This window comes from Somniosus microcephalus, chromosome 9, assembly GCF_052327205.1.
Source record: "Somniosus microcephalus isolate GS21.2 chromosome 9, FLI_Smic_1.0, whole genome shotgun sequence".
Taxonomy (NCBI): Eukaryota; Metazoa; Chordata; class Chondrichthyes; order Squaliformes; family Somniosidae; genus Somniosus; species Somniosus microcephalus.
In genome coordinates, this window is record NC_140995.1 from 73,165,681 (window position 1) to 73,187,428 (window position 21,748).

The 21,748-nt window shown below is 47.4% G+C and overlaps 1 protein-coding gene across 2 annotated transcripts in view; it reads right to left on the reverse strand.

The window, feature by feature from the left end:
• The window catches only part of ppil4 (peptidylprolyl isomerase (cyclophilin)-like 4), a 95,697-nt gene extending 74,572 nt beyond the window's left edge, over positions 1-21,125 (reverse strand). Inside the window, exons 1-4 of one of the 2 annotated variants that reach the window (XM_085996771.1) lie at positions 16,327-21,125; positions 12,698-12,815; positions 10,678-10,820; positions 2,706-2,802 (exon numbers count right to left, since the gene is read on the reverse strand). In XM_085996771.1, coding sequence (XP_085852897.1) covers positions 2,706-2,802; positions 10,678-10,820; positions 12,698-12,733 — 276 coding nt within the window. In that variant the 5' untranslated portion in view covers positions 12,734-12,815; positions 16,327-21,125. The remainder of the gene's footprint in view (positions 1-2,705; positions 2,803-10,677; positions 10,821-12,697; positions 12,816-16,326) is intronic. The other variant, XM_085996770.1, reaches the window with a different exon arrangement.
• Between the last annotated feature and the right edge of the window lie 623 nt (positions 21,126-21,748).

Sequence of the window (21,748 nt, forward strand, 5' to 3'; positions counted from 1 at the left end):
AGGCCATTGTGGAGGCGGTGCGCCACTGGCGGCACTACCTGGCTGGAAAACGATTTACCCTGCTTACTGACCAACGTTCAGTCGCTTTCATGTTCAACAAGAAGCAGAGGGGCAAAATCAAAAATGACAAGATTTTGAGGTGGAGAATTGAACTTTCCACCTACAATTACGACATCTTGTACCGGCCCGGGAAACTCAACGAACCCTCAGATGCTCTATCGCGAGGCGCATGCGCCACCGCGCAGATCGATAGACTACGGGGCCTCCACAACGACCTCTGCCACCCGGGGGTCACCAGGTTCTTCCATTTCATTAAGGGCCGCAACCTGCCTTACTCCATCGAGGAGGTCAGGACCATGACCAGGAGCTGCCCAGTCTGTGCAGAGTGCAAGCCGCGCTTCTATATGCCTGACAGAGCAAACCTGATCAAGGCCACCCGCCCTTTTGAGCGCCTGAGTGTCGACTTTAAAGGGCCCCTCCCCTCCTCTGACCGTAATGTGTACTTCCTCAACATAGTTGATGAGTACTCCCGTTTCCCTTTCGCCATCCCCTGCCCGGACATGACCACCGCTACGGTCATTAAATGCCTGCACAACCTCTTTGCTCTGTTCGGTTTTCCCAGCTATATTCATAGCGACCAGGGCTCGTCCTTCATGAGCGACGAACTCCGTCAGTACCTGCTCATGAGAGGTATTGCCTCAAGCCGGACCACCAGCTACAACCCCCGGGGGAACGGACAGGTTGAAAGAGAGAACGCGACGGTCTGGAAGGCGGCCCTCCTAGCCTTAAAATCTAGGGGCCTTCCAACCTCCCGTTGGCAGGATGTCCTACCTGATGCGCTCCACTCCATCCGGTCACTGCTGTGTACTGCCACCAACGCCACCCCCCATGAGCGAATGTTTGTTTTTCCCCGGAGGTCCACATCCGGTACCTCACTACCACACTGGCTGACGTCCCCAGGGCCCGTCCTGCTGAGGAAGCATGTAAGGTCCCACAAAACGGCTTCCCTGGTAGAGAAGGTTCACCTCCTCCATGCCAACCCCCAGTACGCCTACGTGGCATACTCGGACGGGCGGGAGGATACAGTCTCCATTAGAGATCTGGCACCCTCGGGGTCCACTGACCCATCACCATTGCCCTCCACCACGACCCCCTTCGACACGGCCCAAAATTCAGTAGACCCAATTCTCACCCCTGTCCATTCCACCCCAGTAGACGGCATGCCGCGACCCCAGGACCAGCCGGAGTCCACTCGCCCACCCAACACCAAAGGGGACGATACGCCGGTGCTCGACCCCGTTCAAGACGCGTCGTTGGAAGCTGTACCATCGCAACCGTCGCCACGAAGATCTCGACGGCAAACGAGGCCGCCCGACAGACTCGCCTACTCGAACTTTTGATACACTTCACCCCGCCGGACTTAATTTTAAACGAGGGGTGAATGTGGTAAACCACTGTCGTTCACTGTTGTTGTTGTTGTCGTTCACTCTTGTTTCACTGTTATGCCTGACTATGCCTCAGCTGACTCCGCCCTTGGCTACCTGGTATAAGGACGGCCGCATGGCAGCTCTCTGGCATTCGGTCGTCCACTAGAGGCATAGTCCTGATCTGTTTGAAGTGCAATTCAGTAGTTAATAAAAGCCTGTCGTTCTGAACTCTGCTCAGCCTTTTATTAGAATTGATAGCGCATCAGATCCCCCCCAGGATGTTGATGGTGGGGGATTCGGCGATGGTAATGTTGAATGTCAAGGGGTGGTGGTTAGACGCTCGCTTGTTGGAGGTAGTCATTGCCTGGCACTTGTGTGGCACAAATGTTACCTGCCATTTATCAGCCCAAGCCTGAATGTCGTCCAGGACTGCTTCATTATCTGAGGAGTTGTGAATGGCATTGAACACTGTGCAATCATCAGCGAACATCCCCACTTCTGACCTTATGATGGAGGGAAGGTCATTGATGAAGTAGCTGAAGATGGTTGGGCCTAGGAACTCCTGCAGTTATGTCCTGGGGCTGTGATGATTGACCTCCAACCACCAAAACCATCTTCCTTTGTGCTAGGTATGACTCCAGCCAGCGGAGAGTTTTACCCCTGATTCCTATTGGCTTCAGTTTTATGAGGGCTCATTGATGCCACACTCAGTCAAATGCTGCCTTGATGTCAAGGGCAGTCACTCTCACCTCACCTCTTTTGTCCATGTTTGGACCAAGGCTGTAATGTGGTCTGGAGCCGAGTGGTCCTGGCGGAACCCAAATTGGGCATCAGTGATGTTTTTGGTGAGTAAGTGCTGCTTGATAGCACTGTCGATGACACCTGCCATCGCTTTGCTGATGATTGAGAGTAGACTGATGGGGCAGTAATTGGCCGGATTGGATTTGTCCTGCATTTTGTGGACAGTGTGGCAAGTTTACATTCTAAATGTGGATATAGGAATTTATAATGGACATATCAACATAAGGACATTAAAAGGAGGGTTGAATTACATTGGTGTGTCCTAGTCCAATTAGCACTCACCCTCTAACCCTGAAGACTACACTTGGTCTGCATTTCTCGTCTGCAATGCCATGGGACATCAGCTAGTGTCTATTATGTATGTAAATGTGAGTTCCTGGTGTCTCAATACCAAAGTCTTAACGGTCAGTTGAAGAAAATGCCTAAGTAAACCAAGAAAATAAACTTTACAATAACCAATGGGTGCAGAAAACTCACATCAAGCTGTTCTTTGGTGGGTTCTGGTGAGCGATTTGGAATTTGCAAACCCTGAGGGTCATCAAATGGATCATCCAGTATTACTGTATGGGTTATCCTAATATAAAACAAACCAAGTACTTTAATTAACAAACACTTAAAATGTTTAATTAACCAAATGAACACCAGGTATCTATTACTAAACAGTATAAATTATTGACATCACCTCACTTAACATTTTTTTTTAATTCATTGATGGGATGTGGGCGTCGCTGGCTAGGCCTGCATTTAGTGCCCATCCCTAATTGCCCTCGAGAAGATGGTGGTGAGCCGCCTTCTTGAACCACTGCAGTCCATATGGTGTAGGTACACCCACAATGTGGTTAGGAAGGGAGTTCCAGGATTTTGGCCCAGCGACAGTGAAGGAACGGCGATACAGGTCCAAGTCAGGATGGTGTGTGGCTTGGAGGGGAACTTGTCAGTGGTGATGTTCCCATGCGTCTGCTGCCCTTGTCCTTCTAAGTGGTAGAGGTCGCGGGTTTGGAAGGTGCTGTTGAAGGAGCTTTGGCGAGTTGCTGCAGTGCATCTTGTAGGTGGTACACACTGCAGCCACAGTGCGCCGGTGGTGGATGGAGTGCCAATCAAGCGGGCTGCTTTATCCTGAATGGTGTCGAGCTTCTTGAGTGTTGTTGGAGCTGCACTCATCCAGGCAAGTGGAGAGTATTCCATCACACTCCTGACTTGTGCCTTGTAGATGGTGGAAAGGCTTTGGGGAGTCAGGAGGTGAGACACTCGCCGCAGAATTCCCAGCCTCTGGCCTGCTCTTGTAGCCACAGTATTTATATGGCTGGTCCAGTTCAGTTTCTGATCAATGGTAACCCCCAAGACGTTGATAGTGGGGGATTCAGCGATGGTAATGCCATTGAATGTCAAGGGGAGATGGTTAGAGTCTCGCTTGTTGGAGATGGTCATTGCCTGGCACTTGTGTGGTGCGAATGTTACTTGTCACTTGTCAGCCCCAGTCTGAATGTTGTCCAGGTCTTGCTGCATATGGACACGGACTGCGTCAGTATCTGACGAGTCTTGAATGGTGCTGAACAGTGTGCAATCATCAGCAAACATCCCCACTTCTGACATAGTGGTGAAAAGACCTATATATTAGGATAATAATTCCTGTTATTTGAATGGCTTCCAGGCAGGGAAATTCTCCCGTCTGTCCTAGCCAATATTTATCCCTCAACCAACATCCCTAAAACAGATTATCTGGTCATTATCACATTGCTGTTTGTGGGGCCTTGCTGTGTGCAAATTGGCTGCTGCATTTTCCTACAAAAGTGACTACACTTCAAAAGTTCTTCATTGGCTGTAAAGCACTTTGGGATGCCCTTAGGTTGTGAAAGGTGCTGTAGAAATGTAAGTCTTTCTTTTAACAGATGCCTTATGAAACCAGCCCTAGTGCTTTTTGAGAACAGAAAGCAATTCCATTGGGGGTAGAAACAAGCAACAGATTCCCAACTCCCAATGCATGCTCCAGCAACCTTGCTTCAACAAGTGATTATCCCTGCTTTTAATTCGCTGCATACAAGAGGCAGAGTTTCAGGTGACGTCATTGGCCAGAAGAGCAGCTCCACAGGCAAGAAGCAATTTGTGAAGTGTGGAATCTTGAGGGGATTGTGACAGAATGCTGAGGTCTGTCTACAGCAGCTCTTGTGCTCCCAGCAGTAACATGGAGATCTGAACTAGCATTAATGGGCCAGTAATTCCGGTCCCAACGCGCGAGTACGGACGGGGTACTCACGCGTGGGCCCGTTGGAAGTGCCGGATTTCAGCATGCACAGTGCATGCGCGGGAAACCGGCATTTCCTCCAAGGGGTTCAGAGGTCCAACGCGTGCGCGCAGGACTCTGTGCGCACGCGTTGAACTTCCTTCTTTTTGACAGGTTTGCCCGTGTGCAAGGGCCTGAACTTTTTGCACATATAAAAAGGAGGCGTAAGGACTGGATTCTTGAAGGTAAGTGGTCTATTATTTAAAATTATTACATTTTTTCCACAGCTTCATTGTTTTTAAGGACTTTACAGTAAGGTAAGTTTATTTTTAGACCCGATTTCTTAAAAAATTATTTTTTTCAAAAATTTTATTAATTTTTTTAAATAGTTTTTTAAAGTTATTTATAGTTTATTTAACTATTGGGATGTTTTTTAAAATTTAATTTAAAGTTAAACTAGTCTTTTGGGCGCCTGTACTTATCATGAGTTTGACAGTTCTTACTGTCAAACTCATGAATGAAGTTTCCCCTCCCGATTGGCTGCACAGTGCTCACCTGATCCCAGCCGGCACATCGCACTAACTACGCCGCTGGATCAGGCAAGCACATCGCGCCGACATCTGAACCGGGCCAGTGACAGGAATTCCAAGCAGGCCCAGACTTCAGATGTCGGCGCGCCGGGTGAGTGCACATCGGGGGCTTGCACGCGCGGCAAGCACCCGATCCTAATTTCTGGCCCAATAATTCTTCCGGTGTTTTCTCAGAGGACCAGCAGGCTGGCACTTCTTTCCAATCCTGGGAGAAGATGGATTCTGGCACAGTGCAAGCTCCTTTGTGGAGTTCATTGGTTTTGCATGACCTTGAGCTACCCATTTTCCCAGGATTGCAAAATCAGCTCTATTATTCCAATAACATGAAAATGGTATGAGATCACCTTCATAAAATAATGCACATTAATGCATTCTTCACAGGAGAAGATGCTCAGTTTGAGACAATCAAATAAGGGACAGCTTTTTAAAGAACAGGTTGAAGCATGGATGGATGGGCAGCTAGCTTTTCACAGAGATGAGTCACGAACCAAGGTTTTAAATTTAGGTAAGGCTGACTTTGAAGGGATGAGGCAGAAATTGACCACAGTAGACTAGGCAGAACTGTTAATGGGTAAAAATACAGATGAACAGTGGGAGGTGTTCAAAGTAATTGGTTTAATGCAAGACCTGGACATATCCCTAAAAGGCAAGAGCTCTACTTGTGTAATTAAACAACCCTGGCCAATAAAAGGAGTGAGAGATAGTATAAAACTAAGGAAAGGGCTTATACAAATGCAAAGAAAAGTAGAGATCCCAAGGACTGAGAGAGATATAAAAAAAAGCAAAGGGATAAAAGGGTAAAAAAACACAGCGAGTTGTAATGATCTGGAAAGCACTGCTTGAAAGGGTGGTGAAAGCAAATTCAATTAAATACTTGAAGGGGAAGAATCTACAGGACTATGGGGAAAGAGCAGGGGAGTAGGACTAATTGGATAGCTCTTTCAAAGAATGGCCTCCTGCTGTGCTGTATCATTCTATGAGCTACTCGCTGCAGCTATGGCAGGTAATACCTCTGGAAAACATAGGAAGGCAAATTTCAGTGGGTTAAGAAGGATCTGGCCCGGATAAATTGGAATCAAAGATTGGCAGACAAAACTGTAATCGAACAATGGACTGCCTTTAAAGAGATGTTTCAGGTACAGTCGAGGTACATTCCCACGAGGGGGAAAGGTAGGGCAACAATGGCCAGAGCTCCCTGGATGACGAAAGAGATAGAGAGTAAGATAAAGCAGAAGAAGAGCACGTTATGACAGATGTCAGGCTGAGAATACAAGTGAGAATCAGGCTGCATATAGAAAGTTCAGAGGGGAAGTGAAAAAGAAAATATGAGGGGCAAAGAGAGAATATGAGAATAAGATTGGCAGCTAACATAAAAGGGAATTCAAAAGTCTTCTATAGGCATATAAATAGCAAACGGGTAATAAGAGGAAGGGTGGGGCTGATTAGGGACCAAAAAGGAGACCTACGCATGGATACAGAGGACATGGCTGAGGTACTAAATGAGTACTTTGCATCTGTCTTCACCAAGGAGGAAGGTGGTGCTCCCCAGGGTTCGGTTCTAGGACCACTGCTTTTCTTGATATATATATTAATAACTTGGACTTGGGAGTACAGGGCACAATTTCAAAATTTACAGATGACACAAAACTTGGAAGTATAGTGAACAGTGAGGAGGATAGGGATAGACTTCAGGAAGCCATAGACAGGCTGGTGAAATGGGCGGACACGTTGCAGATGAAATTTAACATAGAAAAGTGCAAAGTGATACATTTTGGTAGGAAGAACGAGGAGAGGCAATATAAACTAAAGGGTACAATCCTAAAGGAGGTGCATGAACAGAGAGACCTGGGGGTATAGGCACAAATCGTTGAAGGTGGTAGGGCAGGTTGAGAAAGCGGTTAAAAAAGCTTACTGGATCCTGGGCTTCATAAATAGAGGCATAGAGTACAAAAGCAAGGAGGTTATGATGAGCCTTTATAAAACACTGGTTCGGCCTCAGCTGGAGTATTGTGTCCAATTCTGGGCACCGCACTTTAGGAAGGATGTGAAGGCCTTAGAAAGGGTGCAGAAAAGATTTACGAGAATGATTCCAGGGACGACGGACTTCAGTTACGTAGACTAGAGAAGCTGGGATTGTTCTCCTTAGAGCAGAGAAGATTTGATAGAAGTGTTCAAAATCATGAGGGATCTAGACAGAGTAGACAGAGAGAAACCATTCCCATTGGCGGAAGGGTTGAGAACCAGAGGACACAGAGTTAAGGTGATTGGCAAAAGAACCAAAGGCGACATGAGGAAAAACTTCTTTACGCAGCGAGTGCTTAGGATCTGGAATGCACTGCCTGAAAGGGTGTTGGAAGCAGACTCAATCATGGCTTTCAAAAGGGAACTGGATAAGTACCTGAAAGAAAAAAAATTGTAGGGCTACGGGGAAAGGGTGGGGGAGTGGGACTAGCTGAAGAGCTCTTGCAGAGAGCTGGCATGGGCTCAACAGGCCGAATGGCCTCCTTCTGTGCTGTAACCATTCTATGATTCATATACTTACCAAGCTGTTTTACTTAATTTGCTATTTCAAATTACAGGATAATTTGAAAACATTTCAAGCAAAAAAAGGGACAGGCTGTATATCAATGTCCACTGACTAATTTGGATCCTCACTGAGCAAACAAAGTAATGCTTCTGATGGTTGGACTGGTTAGCCAGTTAAATTGTAACAGTACCATGCACAGGAGCCTCACAACAGACTTGAATGAGGAGCAGCAGCAAGACATGGAAGGACAGCAGCACCATGATGCACAGGAGACAGTAGCAAGAGGCAGGTGCAGCAGCAGCTCAGTACTTTCAGTGTGTTCCACAATTGTTCATAACTTTCTATTGAACACATTTGTAATCAGCTGGGAACTGCACATGTTCAATTTGATATATTTTGAAAAAGTGACACTTCCTTTTCTGCACTGTAAGTGACATCTAATATTAAAAGTGAAATCTATTAATTTAGTGAGTGAGTGGATTATTTCCAGAGTTTGAGGTGCAAGTCATCATTTGATTTTCCCCTTGCGATTCATGTGCTTCTGCATATTGCTTGTGCACGTACCTCCTAGCTGAGGGATCAAGTGTGTTCGGTGACTGTAAGGCAACTGAGAAGCTATCAATGCTTCAGAGAGCTCACTTCCTCCATAGGAGCCCACGACCGCTATCTGTTGTAAATGCATCAGTGGCATGAGTGCTGGGGGCTCACTGCTTTCTGAGGCAGTGCTTGCCGCCACTGATATTAGTCACTCAACTGCTCCTGGGCTTCTCCACACATGCCGTTGCTAGGGGCCATCATTAAAAAGGAAATGGATCAATACCCTTCGGTATGGGAGATTGAGGGTTATAGACGTAGGGCTAAAAATTGAGCCGGCACCGGAAATTGAGTGGTTGCGCCCCAAGAGGGAAGCGGGGCGCTACTGGGGGCGCCCCGCATCCCTCTTGGGGCACTGTGAGTCAATATTGCGGCGTTATGGCGCTGCGGCACGTCGCGCCGTGGTATTGCAGGCCTTCCTCCCGGAGGGGCCTTGTGCAGCGCGACCTGGGGCCCAGCTGGGCCCCCGGGGATCGGGAGTGCAGGTAAAAGAGCCCGGCACTCGAGAAGTGCCGGGCTCTTGGAGCGCAGCCGGCACTCTGCGGGGGGAGGGGGGCGTTTTAGGAGGTCTGGGACAGGAGCGCAGGCAGGTGGCCAGCAACAAAAATGGCCGCCCCGCACCTCGCCTTTAAATTGCGCCTCCCCGGCTGCAGGTACGCCCCCCTGACCCCGTCGGACATAGCGTCCGGCGGCAAGCCAGGGGCCGCTCCCAAAGATCGTGGCCGGGGCGTGAGCGGAGCGCTGCGCACAATGACGTCATCGCCAGCGGCGCAGCGCCACAGGGTGCTACCAGTTAGCGCCACCACTAACCTCCCGCTGAATTTTGCGGGAGGCGTGGGCAGTGCCGCGCTAGGGCGCCAGTTGGTTTGCGTCCCGTTAGCGCCCTCTTAAGGCGCTAACGGGAGGCGCAACCAACTGAATTTTTCCCCCGTAGTCTTTCACAGGGAGCTTAGGAAAAGGGCATAAAGATTTTGGGCTGGGGAAGTGGAAGAGTCGATGATTTAGATAGCGATGAAGGAACAGAACTGATGGCTGAATGATTGAGAATGTGGAACTCGCTACCACATGGAGTGGTTGAGGCGAATAGCGTAGATACATTTAAGAGGAAGCTAGACAAGTACATGAGGGAGAAAGGAATAGAATATATTAATACGGTGAGATAAAATAAATACAGTGGGGGGGGTTGTGTGGAGCATAAGCCAAATGGCCTGTTTCTGTGCTGTAAATTCTATGTAAGCTTACTTATGTTCCGGGTCTTCCTATATAAAATCCCATGATCTCAACTTTGATCTCCCAGGCAGTCTATTCACACATGACCCATTCCATCATCATCTAAGGATATTCAAGAACTAAACAGAACAGCAATAAGTAGCAGACAACCGAAACATGCTGTATTATGACCAGCAATAGGATTTGGGGAAGCTAAACACAGAAGAATGTCAGAAGTCCAAGTCATTTGCTATTTTACAACCCAGTAATTTAAAACAAATTCAATCATGCTGCAAGGCCAAATGAGACAAAAATGAGGCTTAAGTACAACAACAACAACAACTTGTATTTATATAGCACCTTTAATGTAGTAAAACATCCCAAGGCGCTTCACAGGAGTATTAAAAGACAAAAAAAAATGTTGACACCGAGCCACATAAGGAGAAATTAGGGCAGGTGACCAAAAGCTTGGTCAAAGTAGGTTTTAAGGAGCATCTTAAAGGAGGAAAGAGAGGTAGCGAGGCGGAGAGGTTTAGGGAGGGAATTCCAGAGCTTAGGGCCTAGCAACAGAAGGCACAGCCACCAATGGTTGAGCGATTATAATCAGGAATGCTCAAGAAGGCAGAATTAGAGGAGCGCAGATATCTTGGGGGGTTGTGGGATTACAGAGATAGGGAGGGGCGAGGCCATGGAGGGATTTGGAAACAAGGATGAGAATTTTGAAATCGAGGCGTTGCTTAACCGGGAGCCAATGTAGATCAGCGAGCAGAGGTGATGGGTGAACAGGACTTGATGCGAGTTAGTACACGGGCAGCCGAGTTTTGGAGGACCTCAAGTTTACGTAGGGTAGAATGTGGGAGGCCAGCCAGGAGTGCCTTGGAATAGTCAAGTCCAGAGGTAACAAAGGCATGGATGTGGGTTTCAGCAGCGGATGAGCTGAGGCAGGGGCGGAGGCAGGCGATGTTACGGAGGTGGAAATAGGCGTTCTTAGTTGTGCTGTGGATATGTGGTCGGAAGCTCATTTCAGGGTCAAATACAACACCAAGGTTGTGAACAGTGTGGTTCAGCCTCACCGATGTTAGGGAGAGGGATGGAGTCAGTGGCTAGGGAACAGTTTGTGGCGGGGACCAAAGACAATGGCTTCGGTCTTCCCAATATAGCTATAGTAGCTTTATGACATTACATACATTCATTTTGACAACATTTTCTTTAATATCTAAAAGCTACAACAAATCTTAAAAGAAACTTTAAGTTTTGTCATTGCATTATTTGCTGTAATTTCTATTTATATAATTTAACAGCACAGACCTAATATCTTGGTATGGGCAGAAATCCTTGTCAACGAAGGCCTCATTGATCTTCATTAGGACATCCATGCCTTCAGTCACCTCGCCAAACACTGTGTGTACACCATCGAGGTAATCCACATTTTCTCCTACAGTGATTAAGAACTGGGAGAGGAAAGAGGAACAAGAGCAGGAGGAGGAGAAAGGTGAGTAAAAATCAGTGAATTTGAAAAGTGAGATGACTCAACTTGTAAGGTCTTCTTCATTCTCATTGAAACTTATAAAATTCTAACAGGACTAGACAGACTAGATGCAGGAAGGATGTTCCCGATGGCGGGGAAGTCCAGAACCAGGGGTCACAGTCTAAAGATAAGGGGTAAGCCATTTTGGACAGAGATGAGGAGGAATTTCTTCACCCAGAGAGTGGTGAACCTGTGGAATTCTCTACCACAGGAGGCAGTTGAGGCCAATTCATTAAATATATTCAAGAAGGAGTTAGATATATTTCTTAAGGCTAAAGGGATTAAGGGATATGGAGAGAAGGCAGGGACAGGGTACTGAGTTTGGATGATCAGCCATGATCTCATTGAATGGTGGAGCAGGCTCAAGGGGCCAAATGGCCTACTCCTGCTCCTATCTTCTATGTTTCTATTCTCCTAATGATACATCATAGACACTTGGCCAAGTTTGACTGGTTCTAGGGAATCTATGTGCTGACCATGTGCATAATTGCATCTTGACGTCAGGCAGGATGGTGGCACATGTGATCTCCTGCTTCCTGCCCAGGACCTACATCACAAAAGCAATTAATTTATGCCCTCAAGCTAATCTCTGCTAACATCGCCTTAAACTCCCTAAGCAAACCAAACAAACCAGGTGGCCCTCAGGAGATGGTTGGAAGGCATCTAAATGATGCCTTGTTCACTTGGAAAAAAAGCTGAAGACCCTACAAAGCAAGTAACTTTTCTTCATCGTTCTGGTGTCCTTCACATTGTAGGAGTCATGCTGAGATAGTACCAATTTGGGAGGAGAGGGGTGCTAGCTGAAGAGCTCCAACACATACTGCCAGGAAAGTTTTACCAAAAACACTGCTTTGTGCATTAGCAAAATAAAAAATTAAGGTTTGTTATATGAGCTATGGGCACTTCACATTGCTACTTTACAGGCAGTCAATAGAAAGCCGATCAAGGGAAGCCCAGGACATAGCTGTTGAATGTCCTTTAACTGAACCCCTGCTTGAAAACATTGCAATGCTAGCCATACTCCCGTAGTTTCAAATGGTTAATGTGTGCATTAGGCCACTTTTCTTTTGCTTACTACTCGACGGGCCGAATGACCTTCTTCCATGCTGCAGCCATTCTACTCTGGGATGTGCCCCTCAAACTGACAGGGATGCATCCTTTCTACTGTCAGCTGTGGGGGCGGGGTGCTAAGAGGAACACCTTATAGGCACAGTCTCTGTGATCATGGGAAAACAAACAGAATCAGAGAAGGCAATCCCCAAAACATCAGAAAAAATTCCAGATCCCACATAGGAATACCCCGAACCCAGCATAGGGGATCCTGAGCTGATACACTATCTGAACTAATGTGGCATGAGCAACCTATAGGGGGACAAACTGAAGGGCTCTTACGCACAGTTCTACATGGGAGACCCTGAAAATAGTTGCTGCCTCAGTTCTTGTATCTGTAGGTTAGGACTGTCCAAACTTTTTGTTGTCATAGGCATTTTAGGTACATATCATAGAGCCTTGTGGTTGCATTTAGAGCCTAAATGAATGCTAGTCAAAAGCCAATAGATAATACGAACATACGAATTAGGAACAGGAGTAGGCCTTACAACCCCTTGAGCCTGCTTCCCCCATTCAACAGGACCATGGCTGATCTTCAACCTCAACTCCACTTTCCCGCCTGATCCCCATATCCCTCGATTCCCCTAGAGTCCAAAAATCTGTGAATATTGTGAAATTATTCATTGAAACATTAATAGTTTTACAATACTAGATACACACATACACATTCACATAGAGAAATACATCTACCTGAGATGCGTGCTGATCAATGCCATTGTTCACCATAGATACAGTTCCTTTTTTCTTATGTTTAATTCGGGGCACCTTTTCTGCCTCGAAAAATCTGGCCTGATCTCCATAGAGCTTACTGTAGAATAGGGAAAAGAAATATTGTTTACCACAATTGTCAACATTATTTCAAGGTCAGCTGTACTCCACTGTTCAGTCATCAGGAAGGGTATCCCCTAGGACAGAGCGAGAATCCTGAACAGACAGGAGGATTCATATGATCATATGCTACTTTGGTGTAGGGAGGCCAAGGAAATTCTCCAGCTGGCCCAGGAAAATCCCACATGGGAGGCTAAACCCACTTAGGAAACTGAAGTCATGTATTACCAGCTGAAGCACACATAATGATACTGCCAGGCCAGCAATATTAAACCCAGAAAGAGGCATGGAGCAGAAAAAAGCAAAGGCAGGCTGGGACTGTAGGGAGAGACACTGGAATGAAAGAAGATTATGCAGAAATATTGAGTTAAATGACCCACAGCAGAATAGATAATGATCAGATAAAGTACAGCATTATGTAGACCTCCTGTGAATAAACATCACCAATTATGTAAATTCATTCCCATTTCTGGGTTTAAGAAATCTACATATGTTTACAATGGAAGTGTCCACTGATGCAACAAAGATGGTTTGTTTAACATTGTATTTAGTAGTTTTGTTGCAGTGACACTATGATAATGGCAGTAATATTGTCATTGAGGTACTGGGAGTTTACTCAAGGGAGTATATTGACAAAATTTGAGATACAAGATGCAGTTTGAGATATGAAACTACTAAGGAGCTATGTCAGCCGTGGGTAGCACTCTCGTCTCTGAGTCAGAAGGTCGTGGATTCAAGTCCCGCTCCAGAGACTTGAGCACATAATCTAGGCTGGCACTCCAGTGCAGTACTGAGGGAGTGCTGCACTGTCTGAGATGCCGTCTTTCGGATCTGAGGCCAGCCCTCTCAGGTGGACATAAAGATCCCATGGCACTATTTTGAAAGAAGAGTAGGGGAGTTCTCCTTAGTACGATAGCAAAATACTGCGGATGCTGGAATTCCGAAATAACAACAGAAAATGCTGGAAAAACTCAGCAGGCCAGGCAACATCCGTGGAGAGAGAAAGAGAGTCAACATTTCAGGTCAAAACCCTTCGTCAGGACTGAAAAAGCACAGGAAATGAAACAGATTAAAAGGCCAGTTTGGGGGCTGGGAAATGGGGATGTGAGAACAAAAGGGAAGTGAAGAGACATTAAGAGGTATTCAAAACGAGACGAGATGGTGATAGGACTAGTGGAGAGACAAAAGACGGCTTCAGATTAGGTGTGAAATGCGCTGGCAGAATGAGAGACAGCTGCCATGTGGGAGAGAAAAAAAGGGGAAGGGCCAAAACAAAGGTGTGGATAAAAAATATATGTAAAAATGTAATACGGGCCGAGGTTATGATCTGAAATTGTTGAACTCGATAGAGTCCGGAAGGCTGTAAAGTGCCTAATCGGAAGATGAGGTGCTGTTCCTCGAACTTACGCTGGGTTTCCGTGGAACAAAGCAAGAGCCCGACTATGGTGAGGTCTGAGTGGGAATGGGGCAGTGAATTAAAATGACAGGCGACCAGAAGCTCGGGGTCACCCTTACGGACTGAACGGAGGTGTTCCGCAAAGCGGTCACCCAATCTGCGTTTGGTCTCCCCGATGTAGAGGAGACCACATCGTGAGCAGCGAATACAGTATCCTAGATTGCAAGAAGTACAAGTAAATCGCTGTTTCACCTGGAAGGGGTGTTTGAGGCCCCGGACAGTGGGAAGCAGGGACGTATAAGGGCAGGTGTTGCATCTCCTGCGCTTGCACGGGAAGGTGCTGGACGAAGGGGAAGGGGTGCTGGGGGTGATAGAGTGGACTAGGGTGTCTCGGAGGGAGCGGTCCCTACGGAATGCTGAAAGGGGAGGGGAGGGGAAGATGCGTTTGGTGGTGAATAGCACGTTTACGGAGTTGGACACACCGCAGGTAGAGGTTGGACAGGCAGAGTACTAAGCACAGGCAGGTAGTGCAGGGATCCCCTGTGGACATCCCCCTCTCAAACAGATACACCACTTTGAGTACTGCTGGGGGGGATGGCTTATCAGAGGAAAGCAGCAGCAGCCAACTTCCTGGCACCAGGGGTGGCTCTGCTGCACAGGACGGGAGGAAAGAGGGGTAGAGCTATAGTAATAGGAGATTCTATTGTAAGGGGAATAGATAGGCGTTTCTGCGGCCGCAAGCGAGACTCCAGGATGGTGTGTTGCCTCCCTGGTGCAAGGGTCAAGGATGTCTCAGAGCGGCTGCAGAACATCTTGGAAGGGGAGGGTGAACAGCTAGTTGTCGTGGTGCATATAGGTACCAACGATATAGGTAAAAACCAGGATGAGGTCCTAAAAGCTGAATATAAGGAGTTAGGAGGTAAATTAAAAAATAGGACCTCAAAGGTAGTAATCTCAGGGTTGCAACCAGTGCCACGTGCTAGTCAGAGTAGAAATAGAAGGATATTTCAGATGAATACGTGGCTAGAGGAATGGTGCAACGGGGAGGGATTCAAGTTCCTGGGACATTGGAACCGGTTCTGGGGGAGGTGGGACCAGTTCAAACCGGACGGTTTGCACCTGGGCAGGGCTGGAACTGATGTCCTAGGGGGAGTGTTTGCTAGTGCTCTGGGGGAGGGTTTAAACTAAAATGGCAGGGGGTTGGGAACCTGAGCAGGGAGACAGAGGAAAGGGAAACAAGGATAAAAGCAAAAGATAGGACGAAGAAAAAAAAAATTGGCAGTCAGAGAAATCAACGGTTTAAATCAAACGTGGCCACAGTAAATAATAATTCTAGTAGGTCTAAGAGCGTTAAAAAAAGAAGCCTGAAGGCTTTGTGTCTTAATGCGAGGAGCATTCGTAATAAGGTGGATGAATTGGCTGCGCAAATAGACGTAAACGAATATGATTTGGTTGGGATTACGGAAACGTGGCTCAAGGATGGCCCAAGCTGGGAACTCAACATCCAGGGGTATTTGATATTCAGGAAAGATAGGCAAAAAGGAAAGGGAGGTGGGGTAGCATTACTGGTTAAAGAAGGGATTATTAACACAATTGTAAGGAAGGATATTAGCTCTGATGATGTGGAATCTGTATGGGTAGAATTGAGAAATACCAAGGGGCAGAAAATGTTAGTGGGAGTGGTATATAGACCTCCAAACAGTAAGGCGGAGGTTGGGGATGGCATTAAAAGGGAAATTAAAGAAGCGTGCAATAAGGGCACAGCAGGCATCATGGGTGACTTTAATCTACATATAGATTGGGCTAACCAAATTAGTAACAACTAGCTGGGGGAGCCCGGCTTTGCCAGGGCTGTTTTGGGCCAGGCGGTTTAAATCGAGTGCCAGGCTTTGGGGCCTCTCTGTGTCCCTCTGTGAATCTGGTGCCGGGCAACATTTTAAATCGAGTCCCAGGCTTTTTGGCCCTGTCTCTGTGTCCCTCTCTCAATCTGCTGCCGGGCAACATTTCTACCTTTTAATACCTTGAAAGATGAAAGTGAAAGTACTTATAAAACGTTTTTGGTAAATCTTATGTTATTTTTAAAAGAGATACTAACTTTTTCAAAGCTGGATGAACAGAGTAGTTTGAGCTGGAAGCAGTGAAACAATGGCTGCCACATCCCTGAGATGAAAACGATTAGTCCCGCCCACACACACACACCGATTGGCCAACCATCAGGGGACCGTACTGTAGGATTGGTCGAACCTTGACGTCAGTCAATCAATGCTAAGTAGCAGATAATGAGTTTAATTTTGAAGGTTTTTTGCATAAGGCGCGAACAATTTTCGTCCGACCGAAAAGTAAATACGCTTACGACCGTCCCAGAAGCGTAAGCTTTCTTTGGAGGTAACGCGCGCGTAGGTACGCTCTATAACGTTCGAGCGCATAGCCGGACAGACGCACACGTGAGGACAGACAGACAGAACGATCCGTTTATATATATAGATATGTAATAGATAGATATAGATATAGAAGATAATGTGGAGGAGGAATTCCTGGAGTATTTACGGGATGGTTTCCTGGACCAATATGTCGAGGAACCAACCAGAGATCCGGCCATCTTAGACTGGGTATTATGTAACGAGAAAGGATTAATTAGCAATCTTGTTGTACGAGGCCCCTTGGGTCGGGACGATCATAATATGATCGAATTCTTCATTAAGATGGAGAATGAAGTAGTTGACTCAGAGACTAGGGTCATAAATTTAAATAAAGGAAACTACGATGGTCTGAGGCGCGAGTTGGGTAGGATTGATTGGGGAATGTCACTCAAAGGGTTGACGGTGGATAGGCAATGGCAAACATTCAAAGACCGCATGGATGAACTACAGAATTTGTTCATCCCAATTTGGCATAAAAATAAAACAAAAAAGGTGACTCAACCGTGGCTAACAAGGGAAATTAGGGATAGCATAAGGAGAGGACATATAAATTGGCCAGAAAAAGCAATAATCCTGAGGATTGGGAGCAGTTTAGGATTCAACAAAGGAGGACAAAGGGATTAATTAAGAAGGGGAAAATAGAATATGAGAGTAAGCTTGCAGTGAATATAAAAACTGACTGTAAAAGCTTTTATAGATATGTGAAGAGAAAAGGATTGGTGAAGTCAAGCGTAGGTCCGTTGCAGTCAGAATCAGGGGAATTTATAATGGGGAACAAAGAAATGGCACACCAACTAAATACATATTTTGGTTCTGTCTTCACAAAGGAAGACACAAATAACCTTCCAGAGATGCCGGGGAACATAGGGTCTGATGAAAGGGTGGAACTGAAAGAAATCAGTATTTGTAGGGAAATGGTGTTAGGGAAATTGATGGGACTGAAGGCCGATAAATCCCCAGGGCCTGATAATCTACATCCCAAGGTACCTAAGGAAGTGGCCCTAGAAATAGTAGATGCATTGCTGATCATCTTCCAACATTCGATGGAATCTGGAACAGTACCCATGGATTGGCGGGTAGCTAATGTTACCCCACTATTCAAAAGAGGTGGTAGAGAGAAAACGGGGAATTACAGGCCAGTAAGCCTGACATCGGTAGTGGGGGAAATGCTCGAGTCTATTATAAAAGATGTAATAGCAGAGCACTTGGAAAACAGTGACATGATCGGACAAAGTCAACATGGATTCACAAAAGGTAAATCGTGCTTGACTAATCTACTGGAATTTTTTGAGGATGTAACTGGTAAAATAGATAAGGGAGAACCAGTGGATGTGGTGTATCTGGACTTTCAGAAGGCCTTCGATAAGGTCCCGCATAAGAGATTAGCATGTAAAGTTAAGGCACATGGGATTGGGGGCAAGGTATTGACTTGGATAGAGAACTGGTTGGCAGACAGGAAGCAAAGAGTTGGAACAAACGGGTCTTTTTCCGAATGGCAGGCAGCGACTAGTGGGGTACCGCAGGGATCGGTCCTTGGACCCCAGCTATTCACAATATATATATAAATGATCTGGACAAAGGAACTAGATGTAATATCTCCAAATTTGCAGACGATACAAAGCTGGGTGGGCGTGTGTGCTGTGAGGAGGATGTCGAGAAACTCCAGGATGATTTGGACACGTTGGGTGATTGGGCAGAAATATGGCAGATGCAATATAACGTGGATAAATGTGAGGTTATCCACTTTGGTGGCAAAAACAGGAAGGCAGATTATTATCTAAATGGCAATAGATTGGGAGAAGGGGAAGTGCAACAAGACCTGGCTGCACCAGTCACTGAAGGTAAGCATGCAGGTGCAGCAGGCGGTTAAGAAGGCAAATGGTATGTTGGCCTTCGTAGCGAGAGGGTTTGCGTACAGGAACAAGGATGTCTTGCTGCAGTTGTACATGGCCTTGGTGAGACCACACCTTGAGTATTGTGTGCAGTTTTGGTCGCCTTATCTGAGGAAGGATGTTCTTGCCATGGAAGGAGTTCAGCGAAGATTCACCAGGCTGATACCTGGGATGGCAGGAATGACGTATGAGGAGAGATTGGGTCGATTGGACTTGTACTCGCTGGAGTTTAGAAGAATGAGAGGTGCTCTCATTGAAACTTATAAAATTCTGACAGGACTGGACAGACTAGATGCAGCAAGGATGTTCCCGATGGTCGGGGAGTCCAGAACCAGGGGACACAGTCTAAGGATAAAGGGTAGGCCATTTAGGACAGAAATGAGGAGGAATTTCTTCACCCAGAGAGTGGGGAACCTGTGGAACTCTCTACCACAGAAGGTGGTGGAGGCCAGTTCATTAAATATATTCAAGAAGGAGTTGGATATATTTCTTAAGGCTAAAGGGATCAAGGGTTATGGGGAGAAAGCAGGGACCGGGTACTGAATTTGGATGATCAGCCATGATCGCATTGAATGGCGGAGCAGGCTCGAGGGGCCAAATGGCCTATTCCTATCTTCTATGTTGCTATGTGGTGGGATCACGTTGGAGGTGGTGGAAATGGCGGAGGATGATCCGTTGAATGTGGAGGCTGGTGGGGTGAAAGGTGAGGACAAGGGGAACCCTATCGTGGTTCCGGGAGAGAGGGGCAGGGGTGAGGGCAGAAGCGCGGGAGATAGAACGGACACGGTCGAGGGCCGTGTCAGCCACGGTAGAGGGGAATCCTCGGTTGAGGAAAAAGGAAGACATGTCAGAAGCACTGGTGTGGAAGGTGGCATCATTGCAGCAGATGCGGCAGAGATGGAGAAACTGGGAGAATGGAATAGAGTCCTTACAGGAGGCGGGGTGGGAGGAAGTGTAGTCCAGGTAGCTGTGGGAGTCAGTGGGCTTGTAGTGAATGTTGGTCAATAACCTATCCCCAGAGATGGAGACGGAGAAGTCGAGGAAGGGAAGGGGAGAGTCAGAGATGGACCATGTGAAGGTGAGGGAAGGGTGGAAATTGGAGGCAAAGTGAATGAATCTAGTTCAGGGCGAGAGCAGGAAACAGCACCGATACAGTCATCAATGTATCGGAAAAAGAGGTGAGGGAGGGAACCCGAGTAGGACTGGAACAAAGAGTGTTCCACATATCCCACGAAAAGGCAGACATAACTAGGACCCATGCGGGTACCCATAGCAACACCTTTGATTTGGAGGAAATGAGTGGAGTCAAAGGAGAGGTTGTTCAATGTGAGAACAAGTTCAGCCAGGCGGAGGAGGGTGGTGGTGGATGGGGACTGGTCGGGCCTCTGTTCAAGGAAAAAGCGGAGCGCCCTCAGGCCATCCTGGTAGGGGATGGAGGTGTAGAGGGATTGTATGTCCATGGTGAAAAGGAGGCAGTTGGGGCCAAGAAACCGGAAACTGTTAAAGTGGCGGAGGGCATCAGAAGAGTCGCGGATGTAGGTGGGAAGAGACTGGACAAGGGGAGAAAAGATAGAGTCGAGATAGGAAGGAAGAGATAAGTTCCGTGAGGCAAGAACAGGCTGAAACGATGGGTCTACCAGGGCAGTCCTGTTTGTGGATCTTGGGAAGGAGGTAGAAGCGGGCTGTGCGGGGTTGGGGAACTATGAGGTTGGTGGCCACGGGGGGGAAGATCTCCAGAAGAGATGAGGTCAATGACAGTCTTGGAAACGGTGGTTTGATGTTCGGTAGTGGGGTCATGGTCCAGGTGGAGGTGGTGTCGGAGAGTTGGCGTTCAGCTTCTGCTCGGTAGAGGTCGGTTCGCCAAACAACAACAGCACCACCCTTGTTAGCAGGTTTAATGACAACGTCGGGGTTGGATCTGAGAGAATGGAGTGCTGCAAGTTCAGAGGAAGGTAGGTTGGAGTGAGTGAGGGGAGCAGAGAAATGGAGATGGCCGATGTCACGGCAGCAGTTAGCAATGAAAAGATCTAGAGGATAAGAGGCCAGGGGGAGGGGTCCAGGTAGAACGGGAATTCTGAAAGCGGGAGAAAGGGTCAGCCGTGCGGGGGGGGGAAGACCCCTGGCCAGAGAAGTGGGCACGGAGACGAAGGCGGCGGAAAAAGAGCTCAACATCGTGCCGAGCTCGAAATTCACTGAGGTGGGGGCGTAAGGGAATGAAGCTCAGGCCTTTGCTGAGGACTGATCGTTCGGGGTCAGAGGGATAGTGAAAACGCGGCAGGGGGTGAGATTGGAAGAAGTGGGGTCAGAGGAAAGTGAAGGGGAAGAAGGTTCTGGAGGGGCGTTGGTGTTCAAGAGTTGATGAAGCTTGCAATCCTCGACATGAGAAAGGAAGAAAAAAAGTTTTTTGTTGAAGCGTCGGATGAGTCGAAGGATGAAATGGAACTGTGGACCCGGACAGCTTTGAGATAGAGTGCGTCGGTGCTGCTGAAGAGAGAGGTCGAGAGTGTTCATGTGGCGCCGCATGGCGTTGAGCGTGGATCTCAAGATGCTGCGAGACCAGTAGTTCGAGGAACGATGAATATCTTGGAGATATTTGTAATCCTGGGTGGATCCGAAACACGAAGGGTGGAAGTTTAGTTGGAATCCACATGGAATAAGTCGGAACCGGAGACACCTGGACCATGACCCCACTACCGAACATCAAACCACCGTTTCCACGAATGTCACTGACCTCATCTCCTCTGGAGATCTTCCCCCCCGTGGCCACCAACCTCATAGTTCCCCAACCCCGCACAGCCCGCTTCTACCTCCTTCCCAAGATCCACAAACAAGACTGCCCTGGTAGACCCATCGTTTCAGCCTGTTCTTGCCCCACGGAACTTATCTCTTCCTATCTCGACTATCTTTTCTCCCCTTGTCCAGTCTCTTCCCACCTACATCCGCGACTCTTCTAACATCCTCCGCCATTTTAACAGCTTCCAGTTTCCTGGTCCCAACCGCCTCCTTTTCACCATGGGCGTACAATCCCTCTACACCTCCATCCCCTACCAGGATGGCCTAAGAGCGCTCCGCTTCTTCCTTGAACAGAGGCCCGACCAGACCCCATCCACCACCACCCTCCTCTGCCTGGCTGAACTTGTTCTCACATTGAACAACTTTTCCTTTGACTCCACTCATTTCCTCCAAATCAAAGGTGTTGCTATGG